Source organism: Pyrgilauda ruficollis, unplaced genomic scaffold (assembly GCF_017590135.1).
Source record: "Pyrgilauda ruficollis isolate IOZ18807 unplaced genomic scaffold, ASM1759013v1 scaffold95, whole genome shotgun sequence".
Taxonomy (NCBI): Eukaryota; Metazoa; Chordata; class Aves; order Passeriformes; family Passeridae; genus Pyrgilauda; species Pyrgilauda ruficollis.
The window spans coordinates 2034169-2051835 of record NW_024531599.1 but is presented as its reverse complement, the minus strand read 5'-3'; the positions used below and the strand labels follow the sequence as shown (position 1 = coordinate 2051835).

General features: G+C 52.6%; 1 protein-coding gene across 1 annotated transcript; it reads left to right on the top strand.

Moving 5' to 3' along the window:
• The first annotated feature begins 15241 nt into the window (after positions 1-15241).
• On the top strand, positions 15242-17329 carry KCNA2 (potassium voltage-gated channel subfamily A member 2). Its single transcript, XM_041489625.1, has one exon. The coding sequence runs from the start codon at positions 15289-15291 to the stop codon at positions 16786-16788; it is 1500 nt and encodes a 499-aa protein (XP_041345559.1). The 5' UTR covers positions 15242-15288; the 3' UTR covers positions 16789-17329.
• Positions 17330-17667: the final 338 nt, after the last annotated feature.

Sequence of the window (17667 nt, the reverse complement as noted above, 5' to 3'; positions counted from 1 at the left end):
GGCTGGGGGAGATGGAGCTGGCCCTTTTTTGGGACATCTCACCTCCCAAACCCCTAAGGAGCTGTGAAATACATTTGTTTGCAGCCTCCCTGCAGCGTGACAGGTTCTCTGTGTGCTCTTGAGCCTGCAAAGGCGACTGAACAAAGCTTTAGCAGCTCTGAAATGGTGAGAGACTGACCCCAAACCCATTTTCCGCTGCCCTGATGGGTTTGGGCTGCCAACAGCCAAACCCCCATGAAAGGAGGGGGACCCCAGGCTGCCCACACAGGTAAGGGCACATTAACAGGAGGAGAATTGATTTTCTGGATTGAAGCACAGACCTGGATCTTGGGAAGCCCTGGTCCCAAAGGTGTTATATTTAGTTTCTTTTGGAACATGATCTAGTAGCCCTTAAAATGGGGGATAGAATGTATCAGTACTAAAGTTATTTTTATTTTTCACCAGTCGTACAGAGAGCTTTTTTATGGTGTGTGTGTGTATGTGTGAGTGTGTCTGTAACATAATTATACCTCGTCTGTTTTCAGTAGCCACTTGTTATGGCATCTCTCTGTTAGGGCTCAAAACTGCATTTTGATTATTAAAGTGGTGGGAAAACCCATCCCCACTTCCCAGCCATCTCACACTGATGACAATCTTGCCAAATGCCACCTCTCCTCGGTGTTGTACGTTCTGGCGCTGACGTCGCTCCGTGCTCTCGGGTTCCTCGTGCTTGGTCGCTGAGCCAGCTGGGTGTTAATGTGCTTTTCCACAATAATTGAGAGTTTGATAGTCTCTAACTGTCAGTCCAGTGTATTAATCTGTGTTGCCACCACCCTGAGCCCAGCCTGGTGCGTGTTGCAGATAACCATCGTGCGGGACAGCCATGGCAGCGGGAGCGCAGGGCTGCGTTTGGCAAGGGAAGACAAATTAAAAATGTATCCAGTCGATTAAAAAAACAAAAAAAGGGAGCGATTTAATGATGGCTGACATCAAGAGAAGATCCAAAAAATAGCGTGCTTTGATTCCCATAATCATCCCAAGGCAGGCTGCTCATCTTTATTCATAGCCCTTCAAAGCTGTGCTCCGAGACGCCGGAGCAGCTCGGAGCTGTCGTGCTCAGACGGAGCTCTTTAGACGCTGAACACGCACCAACCCTTCCCCTTTTAATTTTAGGGTGCAATTAAAATGATGAGAGCTCTGCTGTGGGCTCCGTGCTGGCAGAGAGGCAGGAAAAGCGGATCTGGGGAGCTGGGCTGGTGTGGGGTCACGTAAAGCCGCTTCTTTTAATGACATGTTTTAAGCTGGTTTAAGAAGGCAGCAAAATTAGAAAGCAAAAGATCTCCAAAAGTGTTTTAGGACACTAACGAAGGCTCAGGGGACACAGCACAGGGACAGGGCTTAGCAGTGAGGCTGGAATGGGCTGTTGGAGGCAGTGAGGGAATACTGGGAAGCTGCTCTGCCCTGCTGGATTTGGGGGAAAAGTCAGGATTTGGTGAGGCCCTGGCACTGCCAGGCATCCCTGGCAGTGTCCAAGGCCAGGCTGGATGGAGCTCGGGGTAGTCTGGGATAGTGGAAGGTGTCCCTGCCCATGGAAACAGGATGAGCTGTCCTTTCCAACCCAAAGCACTCTGGGATTCTATTAATTTGTGATTCTGTGATTCCTGCAGTCCCATCCCAGCCTCCAGCCCCTTTCCACAGGCAAACCCCTGCAGGACTGACATCTCAGAAGCCAGCCTCGAGCATGCTGGAGGCTTCATTACCTCACACACTTGGGTGTTTTCTGAGCCAGCTGTTCAAATGCTGTTATTGCTACTGAATCCTTTTAAAATTAAGGAATTTCTGAGATGGAGTTTTTCTTCCCCGAGCGCTCCCCACTCTCCTGCATTGCACAAATCCAGCTGGAAGTCTGTCTCTCAACCTGAGATTAAAGCCAAGTAGCAGCTCTGGGTGAATTAAATTACACATTCTAGTCTCCATATTTTCCACCAGCCTCTGATACAGGTAAATTATATTTCTTTTTCCCATTTTTCCTGCTTGGTCCACAATGATGTCATCAGTGCACCTGTAAAGGGAATGGCCTGAGATTGCTCTGACTGGTGTTGTCCATAACACATCTCTGGCCATTGCAAGGCGAGGCACTGCTGCTGGGTTTTAAATGCATAATTCCTATTCCAGAGGATGATTTCACAGCAGGGACAGTTTGCCTGGCAACACCCAAGTCATGGATAGAAACGAAATTGTGAATCAAAAGGTATTAAGTGAAAATGTAGTCAGGAAGTGCCTGAAATATTGGAATTTTAATGGAAAACTGTGTTGGCTGCCATTGGTGCACTGAAATTAGACCTGATTTTCCCAAGTGCTCAGGTCTTGCAGGAAAATCACCCTTGCTGCTGGAGGTCAGGGACTCCATGGCTGAATTTGGCACCTTGCAAGGAGAACAGGCTCTTAATTCATCACCTGAGACCCCAAAATGTGGCAAAAGGGAGGCTTTGCACCGTCCTCCAGCACAGCAGCAGCTCGTGTTTCTTAATTTCCCATCCTTTACTATGCAACTGATTTTCATGGAATCTTCCCAGGATGGAGACGGCTGGATATAGTTTTGACTTTGCTTTCCTTCCTTCAGATGTGCAAGTGGGTAATGCAGAGATGTTTCCATGACTGTCTCACCTGGGACATGCACTAGGTCTGTGAACAGTGAAATATTGGGAAATTCTGTGTCAATCTGAACTTGTCTGTAAATCTTGACTAATCAGTGCCACAGGAGCGATGCAATTTTGAACTGGAGATGTTAATGCAGTCTTGTTACTCTGAGTTCATTTTAAATTCTGGTTTTGCCAGTGAGCTGTGTCGCAACTGTTTAAAACTTGTTTTTTTATACCAGTCTGATGCTAAAACCAGCTGCTGCATCCCCTTGTCCTGGTGACTCCACCGTGGTCTGGGCCTTGTGTTCAGTTTCTGGTTAAAAAAAAAGTGACTTTTTTCAGTTGTGTGATTTTTTTTACCTGATGTTGAACTTATTTTAATTTTTTTTTCTCTCATTAGAACTTGAAACTGTTCTTTCATACGCAAAGTTCAATAAAATGGCTGATCTGCAGCGTGTGGTGTTTGATACTCAAGGGGGTGAACAGGAGATGTTGGGATGGAAAGGTGGTGTGAGGATGAGGTTTGAGGAGTGTCCCCTAATGTCAACTCATTTTTCAGGATTAAATAATCTGAAATTTAATGGCATTCACAGGAGTCAAATTTACCCTGCTAGAGAAATAAAATCCTGGGGTAAAACCTGCACATTCCCTGCATCCCACCCAGCCACCTGGACTGAGGAACTCCAGGCAAACATTTAAAATTTTGATGATGTGTCACAAGAAGGGATGTCACCAGTGGTGCTTGGGCAGGAGGAGGGGTTTGACCATCTGCTCTGATCCCAGGTGGGAACCCTGCAAAAGGAGATCAGAAGCTCATTTAAAAACCTTATTCTTGGCTTCAAACCACATCTGTGAACTTTATCCAAAAGTGAATGTGGCCAAAGAGTGCAAAAGTTTTGGTTTAGGTTTTCAGTTGCCTTAGAAATATTGAAGTTGTTTCTCCTGTGTTGCCCAGAGAAGCTGCGACTGCCCCATCCCTGGGAGTCCCAAGGCCAGGCTGGAGAAACCTGGGCTGGTGGAAGGTGATTTCCCCCCTGGCAGAGGGTGAAACATGATGACATTTAAGGTCTCTCCCCACCCAGACCATTCCAAGATTCCATGGCTTGATGATTCCATGATAAAATGACGAGCTGTGCATACAAGTGCTGCTCTGCTGTGTCCCAGGGCCAGAGGTCCCAGACTGCTGCAAGGGGATTTTATTTTTGTGGTCACTGAGCCAGGAGCACGAACTGTTATCCAAAGTGACTTGGCTATTTTTGCAAATCCCAGTTCTGGGACTGAAATCCAGTAGGAAATCCTGCAAGAGGCTTCAGGTGCTGAGCTGGGGGCTCAGGACTGGGAGCAGAGCAGCACCACGTGTGCCCACAGCCACCCTGGACAGCATCACACCTGGGGAATTCAGCAGCGATGGAGAACCTCAAATTCCTGAACTGTACAAAACATCTTGATCCTGTCGGCCTCAGGAATTGTGATGGGGGCAGAGAAGTTCCTGGAAAAGCAGAACTGAGTGCTGGAACTGGTCTGTGTGGTTTCTGCTCTCCAGGTTTGCTGTGGGCACCACCTCTGCTGGGGGAAGGCGATCCATGGTGAGCAAAGTCAGCTCCAGCCCAGAAACTCCCAAATGCTCTGTGTGGCTGTGCTGGATGGTCCCACAGTAACTCCTGGCTGCTGTGGGTGGCAGGGCAGGTTTGGGGCTGGCTCAGGGGCTCTCTGAGGTAGCCCCTGAGCAGCTCTTGCTGCTTCATTCTCTGCTGTGACCTTGATCTCTGTATCAGCTGCCTGAAGGGTCCTGGTGTCTCCAGCTGCACATCTGGTTGACGTGTGGTTACCTGGGGGCTGCTGAACATCTGGGATGAACCAGGATGTGGCAAACCCTGAGATGCAGCTGGGGCACGAATGGCACCAGCCAAAACCAGCCTCAGTCAGAAAGGCCAGGCCTGGCACCCGGGATTGCTGGAGGAGCCCCAGGAATCACCTTCCAGGGCACACTGCTGAGTGGAGGGCAATGATCCCACCCCAGTCCAGGAGGAACCGTGGCCTCCCCAGCCCCTGTGGCTCTGCAGGGTCTCCAGCCTGTTCCTGGGGTGATCAGTGTGTGCCCCGATGGAGCTGCAAGGGGCCAGGGCGCGGTCAGTGCCAGCAGCTCCTGTGCCCAGAGCTGGGCTGTATTTGCCAGGTTTTAGAGGGAAGAGAGGCTGCTGGGGCACGGTGTGATTCCAGGGTGGGTGTTTCCTGCTGTTTCCTGCAGTTTCCTGCTGCACGTCCAGAGGTTACAAAGGGTAAATGGCCCCGGGGCAGTCCCACAGTGTTGGGTGCTCAGAGCCCCCCTGGAGCGAGCCCTGCTGCTGCCAGGGTTAATCACAGAGAAATTCAGCTTAAATGAGGCTCTGGAGGAACCTGGCTGTGCAAAGGATGCTCTCTGCTGCCTTTAGCTCCTGCTTTGCTGTGCCAGAGTGTGGGCATCCCCTGGGAGGGCTGGTGGCTGTGGCAGCTCCAGCAGCACATCCCTGCACAGCGACAGAGCTGTGCTGTAAATCCTCCCCTTGCTGCCTTGGAATTTCCTGCTTGGGAATTTCCCTGGGAGCCATTTGCTCCCTGCATGATGAAGAAATATCGATTCATCATTCCCTACTCAGCACCTCAGCAGCATGCAGGATTTTAATGATCTGTGTCCTGTCCCTCTTTCCAAGCCAGAGCATCCAGATCTTCCAACTGTGACGTTTCCAGGATGCTGCAGAGGAACTCTTCCAGCTTGGAGTCAGGCTCCTACAGGTATTTTCCTGCTCCTCAAGCCACACCTTGCTGAACAGCCCTTGTCTTGGATACTTCACTTCCCACCTTTTGAGTGGATAGTGATATCCGAGGATCTTCCTTGTGTTCCCACCAGGCCTGGCATTTTCTACAATGGATGATTGTCCATCCCTCTGCTCTCATTTTTATCCATGGGAGTGCTAAGGTTAAAATTTCCCCTATGGAATTCTCCTTTACTTAACAGCACCTTGTCCAGGCCACTTGTTATTATTCAATTTATTGATAGATTCCTGATTTTGTCCTCCCGGTGCTGCATTTCCAGCCCCTCACTTCACCACGCTGGTCCACAAGCAGCCTCGATCCTGAGGATTTGGTGTTTCTGCCCTGTTGATATTTGGGAAGGGTGGAAGAGACTTTATTTCCTGTTCTGTGTTAGAGTCACCTCTGGGTTTATCCTGACAGCAGGAAAGGAAATATTCCTCTGGCTTCCCAGCACTGTGGAATCACAGAGGGTGACAGGGACAGTCATTCCAAGAGTGAAGGGATTTTGGATGCTCCCAGGACCTTCCCTCAAACACCAGCACTTTTTAATTTTCCACATCCCCAGAGGGTCTGAGCACAAATCAAGGGAACCCTCAGGATCTGAAGCTGCTCTTGCCCCAGCCAAGTCACCAGAACTGGGGGTGATTCCACAGCTCCCAGGGGCGCCTGGAGGGTGCTGCTTGTCTGGGAAAACGTGAGCTGGGAGCAGAGTGTGGGGAGGGGGAGAAGGGGAAGCCGTGGCTTAAAATAGCTCTTTTTGAAAGAAAGGGTTGAAAACCTCTTTGAAGAAATGAGGGGAGAGGGGGAGTGTTTCCATGGAAACGGGGAAGTCTGTCTCTTCCCAAAAGAGGGGGTGGGAGATGAAGAAATAGTAAATACAGCAGAGGAATGACGGGGAAGAGGATGCTGCCTGGCAGTGGCATTCCCTTGGATCCCAGTGGCATTCCCGTGGATCCCAGTGACATTCCCCTTGCATCCCAGTGGCATTCCCGTGGATCCCAGTGGCATTCCCTTGGATCCCAGTGGCATTCCCCTTGGATCCCAGTGGCATTCCCCTTGGATCCCAGTGACATTTCCCTTGGATCCCAGTGGCATTCCCATAGGTTCTGGGCAGGGGGCTCTGGGTCCTGGTGGGAGCAGATGGGGCTCTGGCACTGCCTGCCCACACAGCCTTGAAGTGTCACTTTGCATCCTCCCTGTGCCACCCTGGATCTGTCACCTGCCCAGGTGACCAGAGAGAGCAGTGACCCAGAGCTGCTGGGGACACATTCCCAGGGCCAGGTCAGTGCCACCACTATGGGGCATCTCCAGCTGCTCCTGGCAGGAACAATAAATAATGAGTGTCCTCCACATGCTTTGGAAATGTACATCAAATCTTGGCTCTTTTCTTCCAGGAATTTTCCACTGTGGCACAGCCATTTCCAGGGGAGGCTGCAGGGAAGGGAGCTGTGCTGGGCAGCAGAGATATTGGGGGGGCTTGGCCACAGGGTGAGGGCAGCTGGGGGCTTCTGGAGACGCTGAGGGTAGACAGAGTGGGCTGGCCTGGAATTTGGCACAGCTCCCAAACTGGCACAATCCACAATTTGGCTGGTGTGGCTCACAGCTTGGCACAGCTCATGGTTTGGCACAGCTCAGAATCTGGCACAGGCCAGGTTGGGCATAACCCAGGATTTTAACTAAAAGGGTTCGATTTAGATTTGATACAAGGAAGAAATTCCTCCCTGTGAGGGTGTCGAGGCCCTGGCACAGGGTGCCCAGAGCAGCTGTGGCTGCTCCATCCCTGGAAGTGTCCAAGGCCAGGCTGGACAGAGCTTGGAGCAGCCTGGGGCAGTGGGAGGTGTCCCTGCCATGGCAGGGGATGGAATGAGATGAGTTTTAAGCTCCCTCCCAACCCAAACCATTCTGGGATTCCATACTTTGGCACAGCTCCCCATCTGGCACGGCCATGGGGCTGGCATGTCCTGTAAGAGCCCAGGAGTTTGGCCAGCTCTGTGGCCATCCCACTCAGGGCCATCTCGTGTCTGACACTGCCCCAGTGCCACTTGGCACAGCTCCCCATCTGGCATGGCCATGGGGCTGGCATGTCCTGTAAGAGCCCAGGAGTTTGGCCAGCTCTGTGGCCATCCCACTCAGGGCCATCTCGTGTCAGCTCTGTGGCCATCCCACTCAGGGCCATCTCGTGTCAGCTCTGTGGCCATCCCACTCAGGGCCATCTCGTGCCAGCTCTGTGGCCATCCCACTCAGGGCCATCTCGTGTCTGACACTGCCCCAGTGCCACCATGCCCACAGTGCCACCGTGCCCAGGCCATGGGGAAGGCACTCCCAGCCTCAGCCCTTGGCTTCTCCTCCCTGCAGCAACTCTGTGTGGGAGGAGGAGAAGAGGGAAATCATCCTCTCAAAGCACTTTTCCTCCCAGCTTGTTTGCAGTCCTGCAGCTCCCTGGGGAGGGATGAAAGTTTGGGGTGATGGGAACATCTCATCCCACTCTGTGGCTCAGATCTGGCCCCCTCCCAGCACCACCAGACACTGAGACCCACAGGCTCTAAAAATAGTGTCTGCAGGGCTGCTCATCCCATCTGTGCTGTGAGGAGATGTTTCCACCCTGGCCATCACCTGCATGGGGAGCCAGTCCCAGGGCTCAGGGCTGGAGGGAGTTGTGTCCCAGCAGGGCAGTGCAGAGGGGACCCCGAGGTCACCAGGCAGAGGAAATCTGTCTGCAGACACTGCTCATCTCCAGCTGAGGTTTTGGCCATTTCCAGCAGTGCCATCTCCCCTGAGAGTTTCTTCAATTTACCCTCATTCTTCTCTTTTCTAGTCTCAACAACCAGAAGGTTTCAACTTTTGGCCCATCTCCCTGTTCCTCAGTGAGCACCAACCCCTGGAGTGAGAGAAAAGCCCCCCACAACTGGAGGAAGGGGGATGCTCCATCAGGAGATGGGCATGGGCTGGTCCAGACCTGAGGAAGAAGGAATCAAGGTGTTCATCACCCCCCCCTCGTCTTGGGGTGCCACAGCCAGCCCTGGTTTGGCAAAGCAGGTGTTTAATTGGCATCATGGGGAAAGGTTTGGGCGCATTTGGAGCCCTGAAGGCACTCTGCTCTTGGTCCCTTTGGAGCAGGAGGACTGGGAGGCCAGAGGGACATGGCTGGGTCCCCTTGGTGGGGACGTGGTGGCCCAGACCAGCTCAGGTGACACCTGCAATAAAGCCTCAGCCCCAGGGATGCTGGGGGGTCCATCAGGGTGATAGGCCTGTGAGCCCTGGCTCCTTCCAGAGCTGCAAGTCCTCACCTCTGGCTGGAAGGAGGCTTCTGATTCCTTTTCCCTCCCTGAATTTGTGACACCAAGAGGCTTTGAGAGCCTTTCAGCCAGAGTGGCAGGAGCAGCCCGGGTGGGAGACACCCTCCAGGCCCAACACCCACCCCACGCCAGCCCAGCCCCATCAGGGGCAGCCTGGCAGGAAATATTCACAGTCACCCCCAGGACTGAAGTTCTCTGCCTTGTTCTGGTTGGGCTACAAGACTTCTATTCAACAAACAGTGCCCAGCTCCTCTCCAGACTGGCCCTCCAGGCTGGTGGAACACCTTTGGAGGCAAAGGGACAACTCAGCTTTCCTGACCAAAGGAGAGCTCAGACTGGAGCCCAAATGAGCTGTTTTTAAAAGAATTGGATATTTTTTAACCACAAACACCTTGGAGAATTACAGAAGGATATATTTAATGTTACCTTTGCAGAAAGGTGATTTTTGCTGTTTTCCCTTTAACAGTTGTGCCTTTCCAGGGACCAGGAGAACCACAGAGGACCCAGGAGGATGTCCCAGGGTCCAAGAGATCTCTTCAGAAACCAGGAGATTTTCCTGGGGTTTAGGAGATCCTCCCAGGTTCCAGGAGATTCTCCTGGGGTCCAGGAGGTTCTCCCAGGGACAAGGAGCCCTGCCCAGTGTCTCTTTTTACTCTGCCTCTCCTTTCCCACATCCCTCCAGGCAGAGCCTGACCCTTTCCCCATCTCCCAGCATCGGGGAATCCTCTCTGACCCATCTCACCAGGGTAATTTGGGGTTCACCAGCAGCACCTGCCATGGCTCCGTGTCACCGTGTTCCTGTGACATTTTTAGATGTCTCCTGGCATCCCCTCCTCTTGCCACCGCCCACCAAGGGGGGTGAGGAGGTGCTGGGGGTCCAGGAGCTCCATCCCTGACGTCAGCAGCGGGTGGGAGGTCGGATGCTTTCCCTGCAGGGTGAATCACAGCCCTGGGAGCTCACTTACAGCTTTCACAGCTCCTAAAAAGACACAAGGCCCAGTTATGTCAACACCTTCAGCTGGAAAACCGTGGCTCAGATGGAGATGGGGCTCAGTGCTCTGCCCTGCCCGACCCCTCAGCTGGGCAGTGCTTGGTCCAGCTTGGATCCCCTTCCCAGAATGGCTGTGGGCATTTTCTCCAGCCCTCCAAGTCCCTCTGGCTTTGCAGGAGGTGGGACGGGGTGCCCAGGAGGGACATCAGAGAGCTGCTGTTGTCTGAGGCTGTGCAGGGGGTGTGAAGGTGCTGGCACGGGCTCTGTCCTCTTTGGGGAGCTTGTCCCACCCCTTCCCTGGCTTGGCACATGCAGGTGCCCACCCTTGGTGCCCTGAGCAGTGGGGCTGGCTGTGGCTTGGGTTTTCCAGTGACCCTGGGACTTGAATTCAGCTGCTCTGGATGAGGCCAGGCCTGGGGATAACCCTGCCCTGAGGCTTTCATCCCTCCCCCACAGCGCCACTTCTAGGAGCATCTCCCAGTCCCACTGCCTGCAGGACACAGGGGGAAAAAGGGGTGAAAACACATTTTTTGCTATTTGTGTATTTTGTTATTTTTTGCTATTTGTGTGGCAAACCCACAGAGGGTTGGAACAGCCATTGGGGGCATCCCTGGGGGTAAAGGAAACAAGGGGAGATCACCCTGGACACAGGATCTCCTGGTTCCTGGAACATCCTCCCACCAAGTGCTTTTCCCAGCACCACACACGCAGACGGGGTACGAATTCCAGTTTGGGTGTCTATAAAACCCATTGAGATGAGAGAAATAATTCAGGAGGAAATTATTATTTAATAATAACACTGAGCAAAGGCGTCATCTTGTTAAATCCTTGTGAAACAGCCAAGTGGGTGCAGAGCTCAGCTCTTCTGGTTCTCCGAGAGGCTGGGATCCGTCTGGAGCTGTCAGCACGGCTGGGGGAGGCGGGTGCAGACACGGAGATGATAATAATAGCTCACAATTAGGGTAGTAAATCAGGAGAGAGCGTCACTCAATTCAGAGAAATTCCCCTGATTTGCTGGAGACGGGAGTTTGGCTCTTTGCACGGAGCTGGTGCTGTTTGGATGACAAATCCCCCTGGTTCTGCAGAACCTTCACAAGGCGGCAGCAGGAGGAGCACGTTGGAAATTCAGCTCCTCTTGAATTATTCCTTGCCCAGCCTCAGTTTCTATGTATTGCATAAGGATCAGCCTCAGGCACATCATTTTCAGCATTCAACCCACCCTGCCATGGCAGATCTGCCTCCAGAAAAGGCTAAAATGGTGCAGCTGACATTAAAAACCCTCAGCCAGGGTATCCTCCTGCCCAAGGAAACCCATAGTGCAAGGGCTGGTTGTGAAGGATTCCCAGTTTTCCTGCAGGGTTAGAGATTAATTTTCAATATTGGGATCTAGCTGGGACTTGGGAAAATACAATTTTTGTTTCAAGATGAAGAGGGGTGTCAGGAGGAGCAGCAGGATCACATCCCCCAGTGCTGCACCTGCTGTCTGTCTGTGCCACCCCCTGCTCCAGGCACCTCAGGGAGCTAAAATTCTGTGATTTATCCCTACCATGTCTCCACATCCCCCTGGATGACTGGGCACCACACTGGGCACCGATTTTCTCAGGTGTTCAAGGTGTTCCAGGCCCTCCATCCCACCCCAAGGTGTCTCTGGAGAGATCGATGTTGGCTCTGGTAACTCCATGCAAACCTGACTGCTGCATATGGAAATAGAAATATTTCCCATTGCCTCCTCCAGCACTTGTGCCTTGGGTGCCAGGAGCCTTGTGGGACTTGTTGCTTCCTTGGTGCTCCTTGTGGGGCCACAGGGGGATGGCAGAGTGGTCCAAACCTCGTGCCTGAAGGCAGGGATTGATCCATAGGTCTTGTATGTTGGTAGGAGCTTGGCCATCTCCTTCCTTTGGGATGGGAGAAGTCTCCTCATGAAGGGACCTCAGTAAATACAGAGTGATACAAAATTATTGCTTTTCACATCCTCACCCCAGCCAAGGGCAGCTCCTGCAAGTCCAGTCCTGCTCCATCTCCTTCCCCAGAGCTGCAGGGTGTTTCTCCAGCCCCCAGATCTCCCCGAGCAGATCCAGGCTGTTCCCAAGAGCATGGGATGGATTGGAGCCGCATGGCAAGGCTGTGTATCCAGGGATATGATTATTTCCCAGTGGTTGAAATCTAGGTCTCCTGCTTGGGAGGAGGGCTGCGGGGGGGAGGGGGAATATTTTCTAGATATTTAAGAATCTTATGAATATTCATGGAGAAGCTGAGCTGCCTTCGGAGGTTGACTCCGGGGTACGAGTTTGGGGGGCTGTAGGTGAGAGGTGCCGGCAGCGGCGGGAGCAGAGCAGCTGCTTGTGCATTCTCCGCATGCCTGACTGCAGAGCCGAGTGTAAGTTGGTGCCTTTTTCTCTCCCCCCCACCCCATCCCTGCATCCTTCCCCCTCTTCCCGCTGCTCCCCTGCCTAAACACAGCCTGGCCGGGAGCGGTGCAAAGCGAGGGAGTCGTGCTTCAGTCGCAAACACGACCCCAAATCTTGTGACTGCCGCCTGCAGTGCTCAGTGCGGGCGGAGAACAAACTGAGGGGCTTTGGGCAAATCTTCACCTCCTCCATCCCCCCCTTCAGCCCCCAAATTTGCATGAATTAACCCTAAAGATGCTTGAAGTGGGGGGCGGAGGTTGTTTGCCAGGACAAGCAGCGATGGGAAGAGAGTAGGAGAAACTGAGTGTTGGGATGGGTGATGTCAACTGAGACGATGCCGTAAAACCTCTCCGCCAAGCACCGAGCATCAACGCTTGGATTTGGAGTCGGAGGAAGAAGCCCAGAGCCCGTGCCAAATAAAAATCAACATGTTAAATAAAAACAAAGTAAATTTCTGTGCTGTTAAACAAATCTGGGGTGTTTGGGGAAGGGAGAAAGGGGAGGAGAGAGTTTATGGGCAGGAGGAAAACGGCGTGTTTATTAAAAAAAAAACAAACAAAAAACAAAACCAAAAACATTGAAGGTTGGTTGATCTTTGGTGAGATGGAGGTTTTGTGGCTGCCAGATCTTTCCTGCAGCAGCAGGAAGATGTTGTTTGTGGTGTTCTGGCGTGATGCTCAGAGGAGCCAGGGAAGGTCAAATCCAGCTGAACTCCCTGGTGAGTCGCTGGGGAGCGAGTGGTGGGGAGAAAATGCAGAAAAAGGATAAAAACTGGGACAAACGCGACCTCCTCTCCTCTGGGCCTGGCAGAAAAGGGTTAAGAGAAGCGGTTGAATGCTGCAAGCCTCGTCAGGGTTGTACTATTTTTTCTAGTGCATAAGGAGAAGGGAGAGGAGGGTTGCACGGAAAAGGGAAATTTCCAAGAAAAGAGGGATCTGCGGCAATATCTGCACCTCGGGGGATGAAGAGAGGAACCAACAGGCATAAATGGCCTGGAGATGGCTGAAATCTTTGCCGAGGAGATTGGGACCGCGGGGATATTTTCCACCTGCCTCCCCTGCCCGGTTCTGTAATCCTGGCTCAAAGTAGACAAGTCGAGTTGGAGCTGAAGAAGGGAGGTTAGAGGGGTTTTTATTTCATTTGGGAGGGGAAAAAAAAAAAAAAAAGGCAAAAAAATGAGAAGCTGGTTGTCCCTCTCCGGCCTGAGCATCTCCATGGTGCGAGGCAATGCAGGATGATCCAGGGCAGCGCTCGCCGGGAGCAGGGATGCTGAGGACCCGGCGCCCACCGGGGACATGAGCCTCAACATCCCCACCAGAAATTTCACCCAACGGAGTCCAATTCCCACGGGGGTGGGTCGGCCGGGGGGTTGTCTCTCGGGAGGATGGGGAGGGTGGATGCAGGTGGCGTGGGTCCCGCGGCCGGGGCCGCGGTGCTCGTGGGTGCTCGGAGCCATCAGCGTGGGGCTGGTGGCCTTGGCGGGGGGACAGCCGGGGAGCGGCGGGGGGCTCGCTCCGGTGGGTGAAGCCGGAGCCTCCTGAGTCACCGGGGAACGCGACGCAATGGCCGTGGGTGCTGTGCCCGGTGGGTGACACCGACTCCCGGCTGCTGGCGGGGCTGGGAACCTTCCGTGGCTTTGCAGAGCCTCGGCTGCCGGGGGGGCTGCGTCGTTGCCCCCCCGCTCCTCCGCCTGGCACGGGCTCGGCGGGCAGCCGGCCCCGCTGGGCTGAGCAGAGCCCAGGGACACGGGGCTCGCGTTTTTTCCGCCTCGGCGCTGGCGCTCTCGCCCTCGCCTCTCCGGTGTTGCAGTGCGGGCTGGGCGGGCGGCTCGCGGCCGGGGAGCGCCCGGAGGAGCCGCGGCTTTGCGGATGCTCCTTGCGAGCCCCCACAGCTTGCTACCTTCTCGGTGTTTTTTCCAGGCGATGCCACACCTCCCGAGGACACTGGGGACATCGGGTTTTGCTGAGCTTAGCAGCTTTTCACCGTCTTACCGAAGGCATCAGACAGACGCTCATCTGCCCTGAAGTGCAGATCTGCAACAGCTCCCGGGAAGACTCTGTCTCTCTGTCTCTCTGTCTCTCTTTCTCTCTCTCTCCAGTCCAAACCATTACAAGACCTGACTTCCACCATCTGGGAATCTAACCCCTCTTATGCCCCTTCTCCTTTTTCTACGATGACTCACCATTATTTTTAACTTTGAAGAGAGAGGAAATTATGGGGATCTTGGAAGCCTGTATTTCTCTCTAGGATTTCCCCAGGGTCAGATAATCGGTGTTACTAAGAGACACTAAGATTTGGCTTCTCCAGGTAATGTGATTTGTTTTCTGTGTGCCATGGTGGTTTGCAGAGAATGACAGGAGCCGGGACACCAGCGCTCGAGGAGGGGGACTGCGGTGGTCCGCGGGGCAGCTGGAGCCGCCGGCTCCACATTCCGGCAGCCGCAGAGCTCGGCTGCAGGCAGGGAGGGCAGCATGTCACCAGGGAAAGAGGACTGGGAAGGTGTTAAACTTAAAAGCGGAGCTGGAGCTTTCCTGGAGGGTAGATTGCCTGAGATCGCACGGTTAAATATTAATTAACCCTTAGCTGCATGCCTGGAAATGAGCTGAGCCCGGCACCCCGCGGGGTCCTCTCGCCACTTCAGGGCTGGATGGGCTTATTTTTCTTCCTTCCTTTCTCTTCCCTTCCCCCTCTTTATTTTTTTTTAAACTGGAATTTTTATTTTTAGCCAAAAAATAAGCCCTGGTTTACCAATGCCAGTTTTTCCACGCTGGTTTTGAACAGGTGATGGTTCCTCAGGTGTTTTCTCTGTTCCACCTAATGGGTTTAGATGGGAGTTGTTGAACTCTGTCCCAAGGAAGGCAAATTAACCCCTCCAGGAAGGGGATAGACGTGCTAGAGAAGGGATCTGCTCTCCTCCCACCAACTTTATTCCATCTCTCTCTTTCTCAGCAGGGGCGATTTTCTTTCTTCTTCTTCTTTTTTTTTTTTTTTTTTTTTTTTTTTTTTTTTTTTATCCCTTCCCCTTTTTTTGAAACTTTTCTCATCCCTTCGCCTTTTCATGAGACTCTTCCAAACCTACGTACCTGTCCTTCTGCAGGATAGTAGCCCTGCCCTGAACCCGATCCCACCACCGGGCGCTGGGAAGAGTTTAGCATAAGGATTTCTTTTAAAGCCCAATAATGACAGTTGCTACTGGAGATCCTGCAGATGAAGCTGCAGCTCTTCCCGGTCACCCGCAGGACACGTACAACCCTGAGACCGACCATGAGTGCTGTGAGAGGGTGGTCATTAACATCTCGGGGCTGCGCTTCGAGACGCAGCTCAAGACACTTGCCCAGTTTCCAGAGACCTTGCTAGGGGATCCTAAAAAGAGGATGAGATATTTCGACCCTCTCCGGAACGAGTATTTCTTTGACCGGAACAGACCCAGCTTCGATGCCATTTTGTACTATTACCAGTCCGGGGGCAGGTTGCGGCGGCCGGTTAACGTGCCCTTGGACATCTTCTCCGAAGAGATCCGCTTCTATGAACTGGGGGAAGAGGCCATGGAGATGTTCCGGGAGGATGAAGGCTACATCAAGGAAGAGGAGAGGCCGCTGCCTGAGAACGAGTTTCAGAGACAAGTGTGGTTGCTCTTTGAGTACCCCGAGAGCTCAGGCCCTGCCAGGATTATAGCTATTGTCTCTGTCATGGTGATTTTAATCTCCATCGTCAGCTTTTGCCTGGAAACGTTGCCCATTTTTCGGGATGAGAATGAAGACATGCACGGTAGCGGGCTGAGCCATCCCCCCTACTCCAACAGCAGCATGGGGTACCAGCAGTCCACTTCTTTCACAGACCCCTTCTTCATCGTGGAGACACTTTGCATCATCTGGTTCTCCTTCGAGTTCTTGGTGAGGTTTTTCGCCTGCCCCAGCAAGGCTGGTTTTTTTACCAACATCATGAACATTATAGACATTGTAGCCATCATTCCCTATTTCATCACCTTAGGGACAGAGCTGGCTGAGAAGCCAGAGGATGGTCAGCAGGGCCAGCAAGCCATGTCCTTGGCCATCCTCAGAGTCATCCGCTTGGTGCGGGTCTTCAGGATCTTCAAGCTCTCCCGGCACTCCAAGGGGCTGCAGATCCTGGGACAGACTCTCAAGGCCAGCATGCGGGAGCTGGGCCTCTTGATATTTTTCCTCTTCATCGGCGTCATCCTCTTCTCCAGCGCCGTCTACTTTGCCGAGGCCGACGAGAGCGAGTCCCAGTTCCCGAGCATCCCCGATGCCTTCTGGTGGGCTGTGGTTTCCATGACGACTGTTGGCTACGGAGACATGGTCCCCACCACCATCGGGGGGAAAATAGTGGGTTCCTTGTGTGCCATCGCTGGCGTATTAACGATTGCCTTACCAGTGCCCGTCATAGTGTCTAACTTCAATTACTTCTACCACCGGGAGACCGAGGGAGAGGAGCAGGCTCAATATTTGCAAGTAACCAGCTGCCCAAAGATCCCCTCTTCCCCTGACCTAAAGAAAAGCAGAAGTGCCTCTACTATTAGTAAGTCTGATTATATGGAGATCCAGGAAGGTGTAAACAATAGCAATGAGGATTTTAGGGAGGAGAACTTGAAGACAGCCAATTGCACCCTAGCTAACACAAACTATGTGAATATCACCAAAATGCTAACTGATGTCTAGTCGCTAAAATCTAGTCCCGTATTTAAAGCTGAAGTGGAACAATTGCAGATATTGAGTGCTGCTCTGCATTGTAGTTAATACAGTATTTTCTACGGTGTATATTTGGTTCTGCATGGGAAGCAATAGCTGTGTAAGTGACTTTTAACCTTTGATTTCTGCACCGAATAAGCGTCCGTGCAAAAAAAACCAACAAACCCAAACCATTTTGTTGCACTTCTCCCATCCCAGGCTCGTGGGTTTCCAAAGATACGGAGGGGACGGGCACTTCCAGCAGCGGGATGGGGATGGAAGGGGCAGGTCCGGGTCATCCCGGCTGCCACAAATCCTGGTCCCTGTCCTGGGTGACAGCCAGCTCCCAGGCACAGGGAACAGCTGGGAAAGGTCAGGCAGGGCTTCCTGGAGGGCGGCTGCAGGCGTGGGGCCGGGCTGCTGGAGGGCTCGGCTCCTGCCCCGGGAAAGGCGAGCGCGAACGCGGCGCCCGGCTCGTGTTTCATAACTGAAAATGCTGCATGCTGCAATAGTTTCAGCCACTGCAGTGTGCCAGTGTGAGGCCCAGGGGAGGGATAATTAGTGTGACGGCACATTATTTATTAAGTCTTAAATTTTCTATGCGAGGCATCGGGAGGGATGAGTAAATAAATCAAGAGCTTGGAATTTATTTATTTATTTAGATGACACTTCCATCATCAATATTTCCAGGATCACCAAAGACACCTCCACTGACACATTGAAAATGAGTTGGAAAAAGCATCTTTTTTTATATCTATATATAAAACTGGAGCAACTATGCTGTGGCCTATAATATATTTATACTGCAGTGAAATTTAACCAGTAATACAGTACAGCTGCATGGATATTTGTTGCATGAATCTGAATATT

Excerpts from the sequence above, each read along its gene's own strand:
- KCNA2 (XM_041489625.1), top strand. The coding sequence starts at position 15,289 with ATGACAGTTGCTACTGGAGATCCTGCAGATGAAGCTGCAGCTCTTCCC.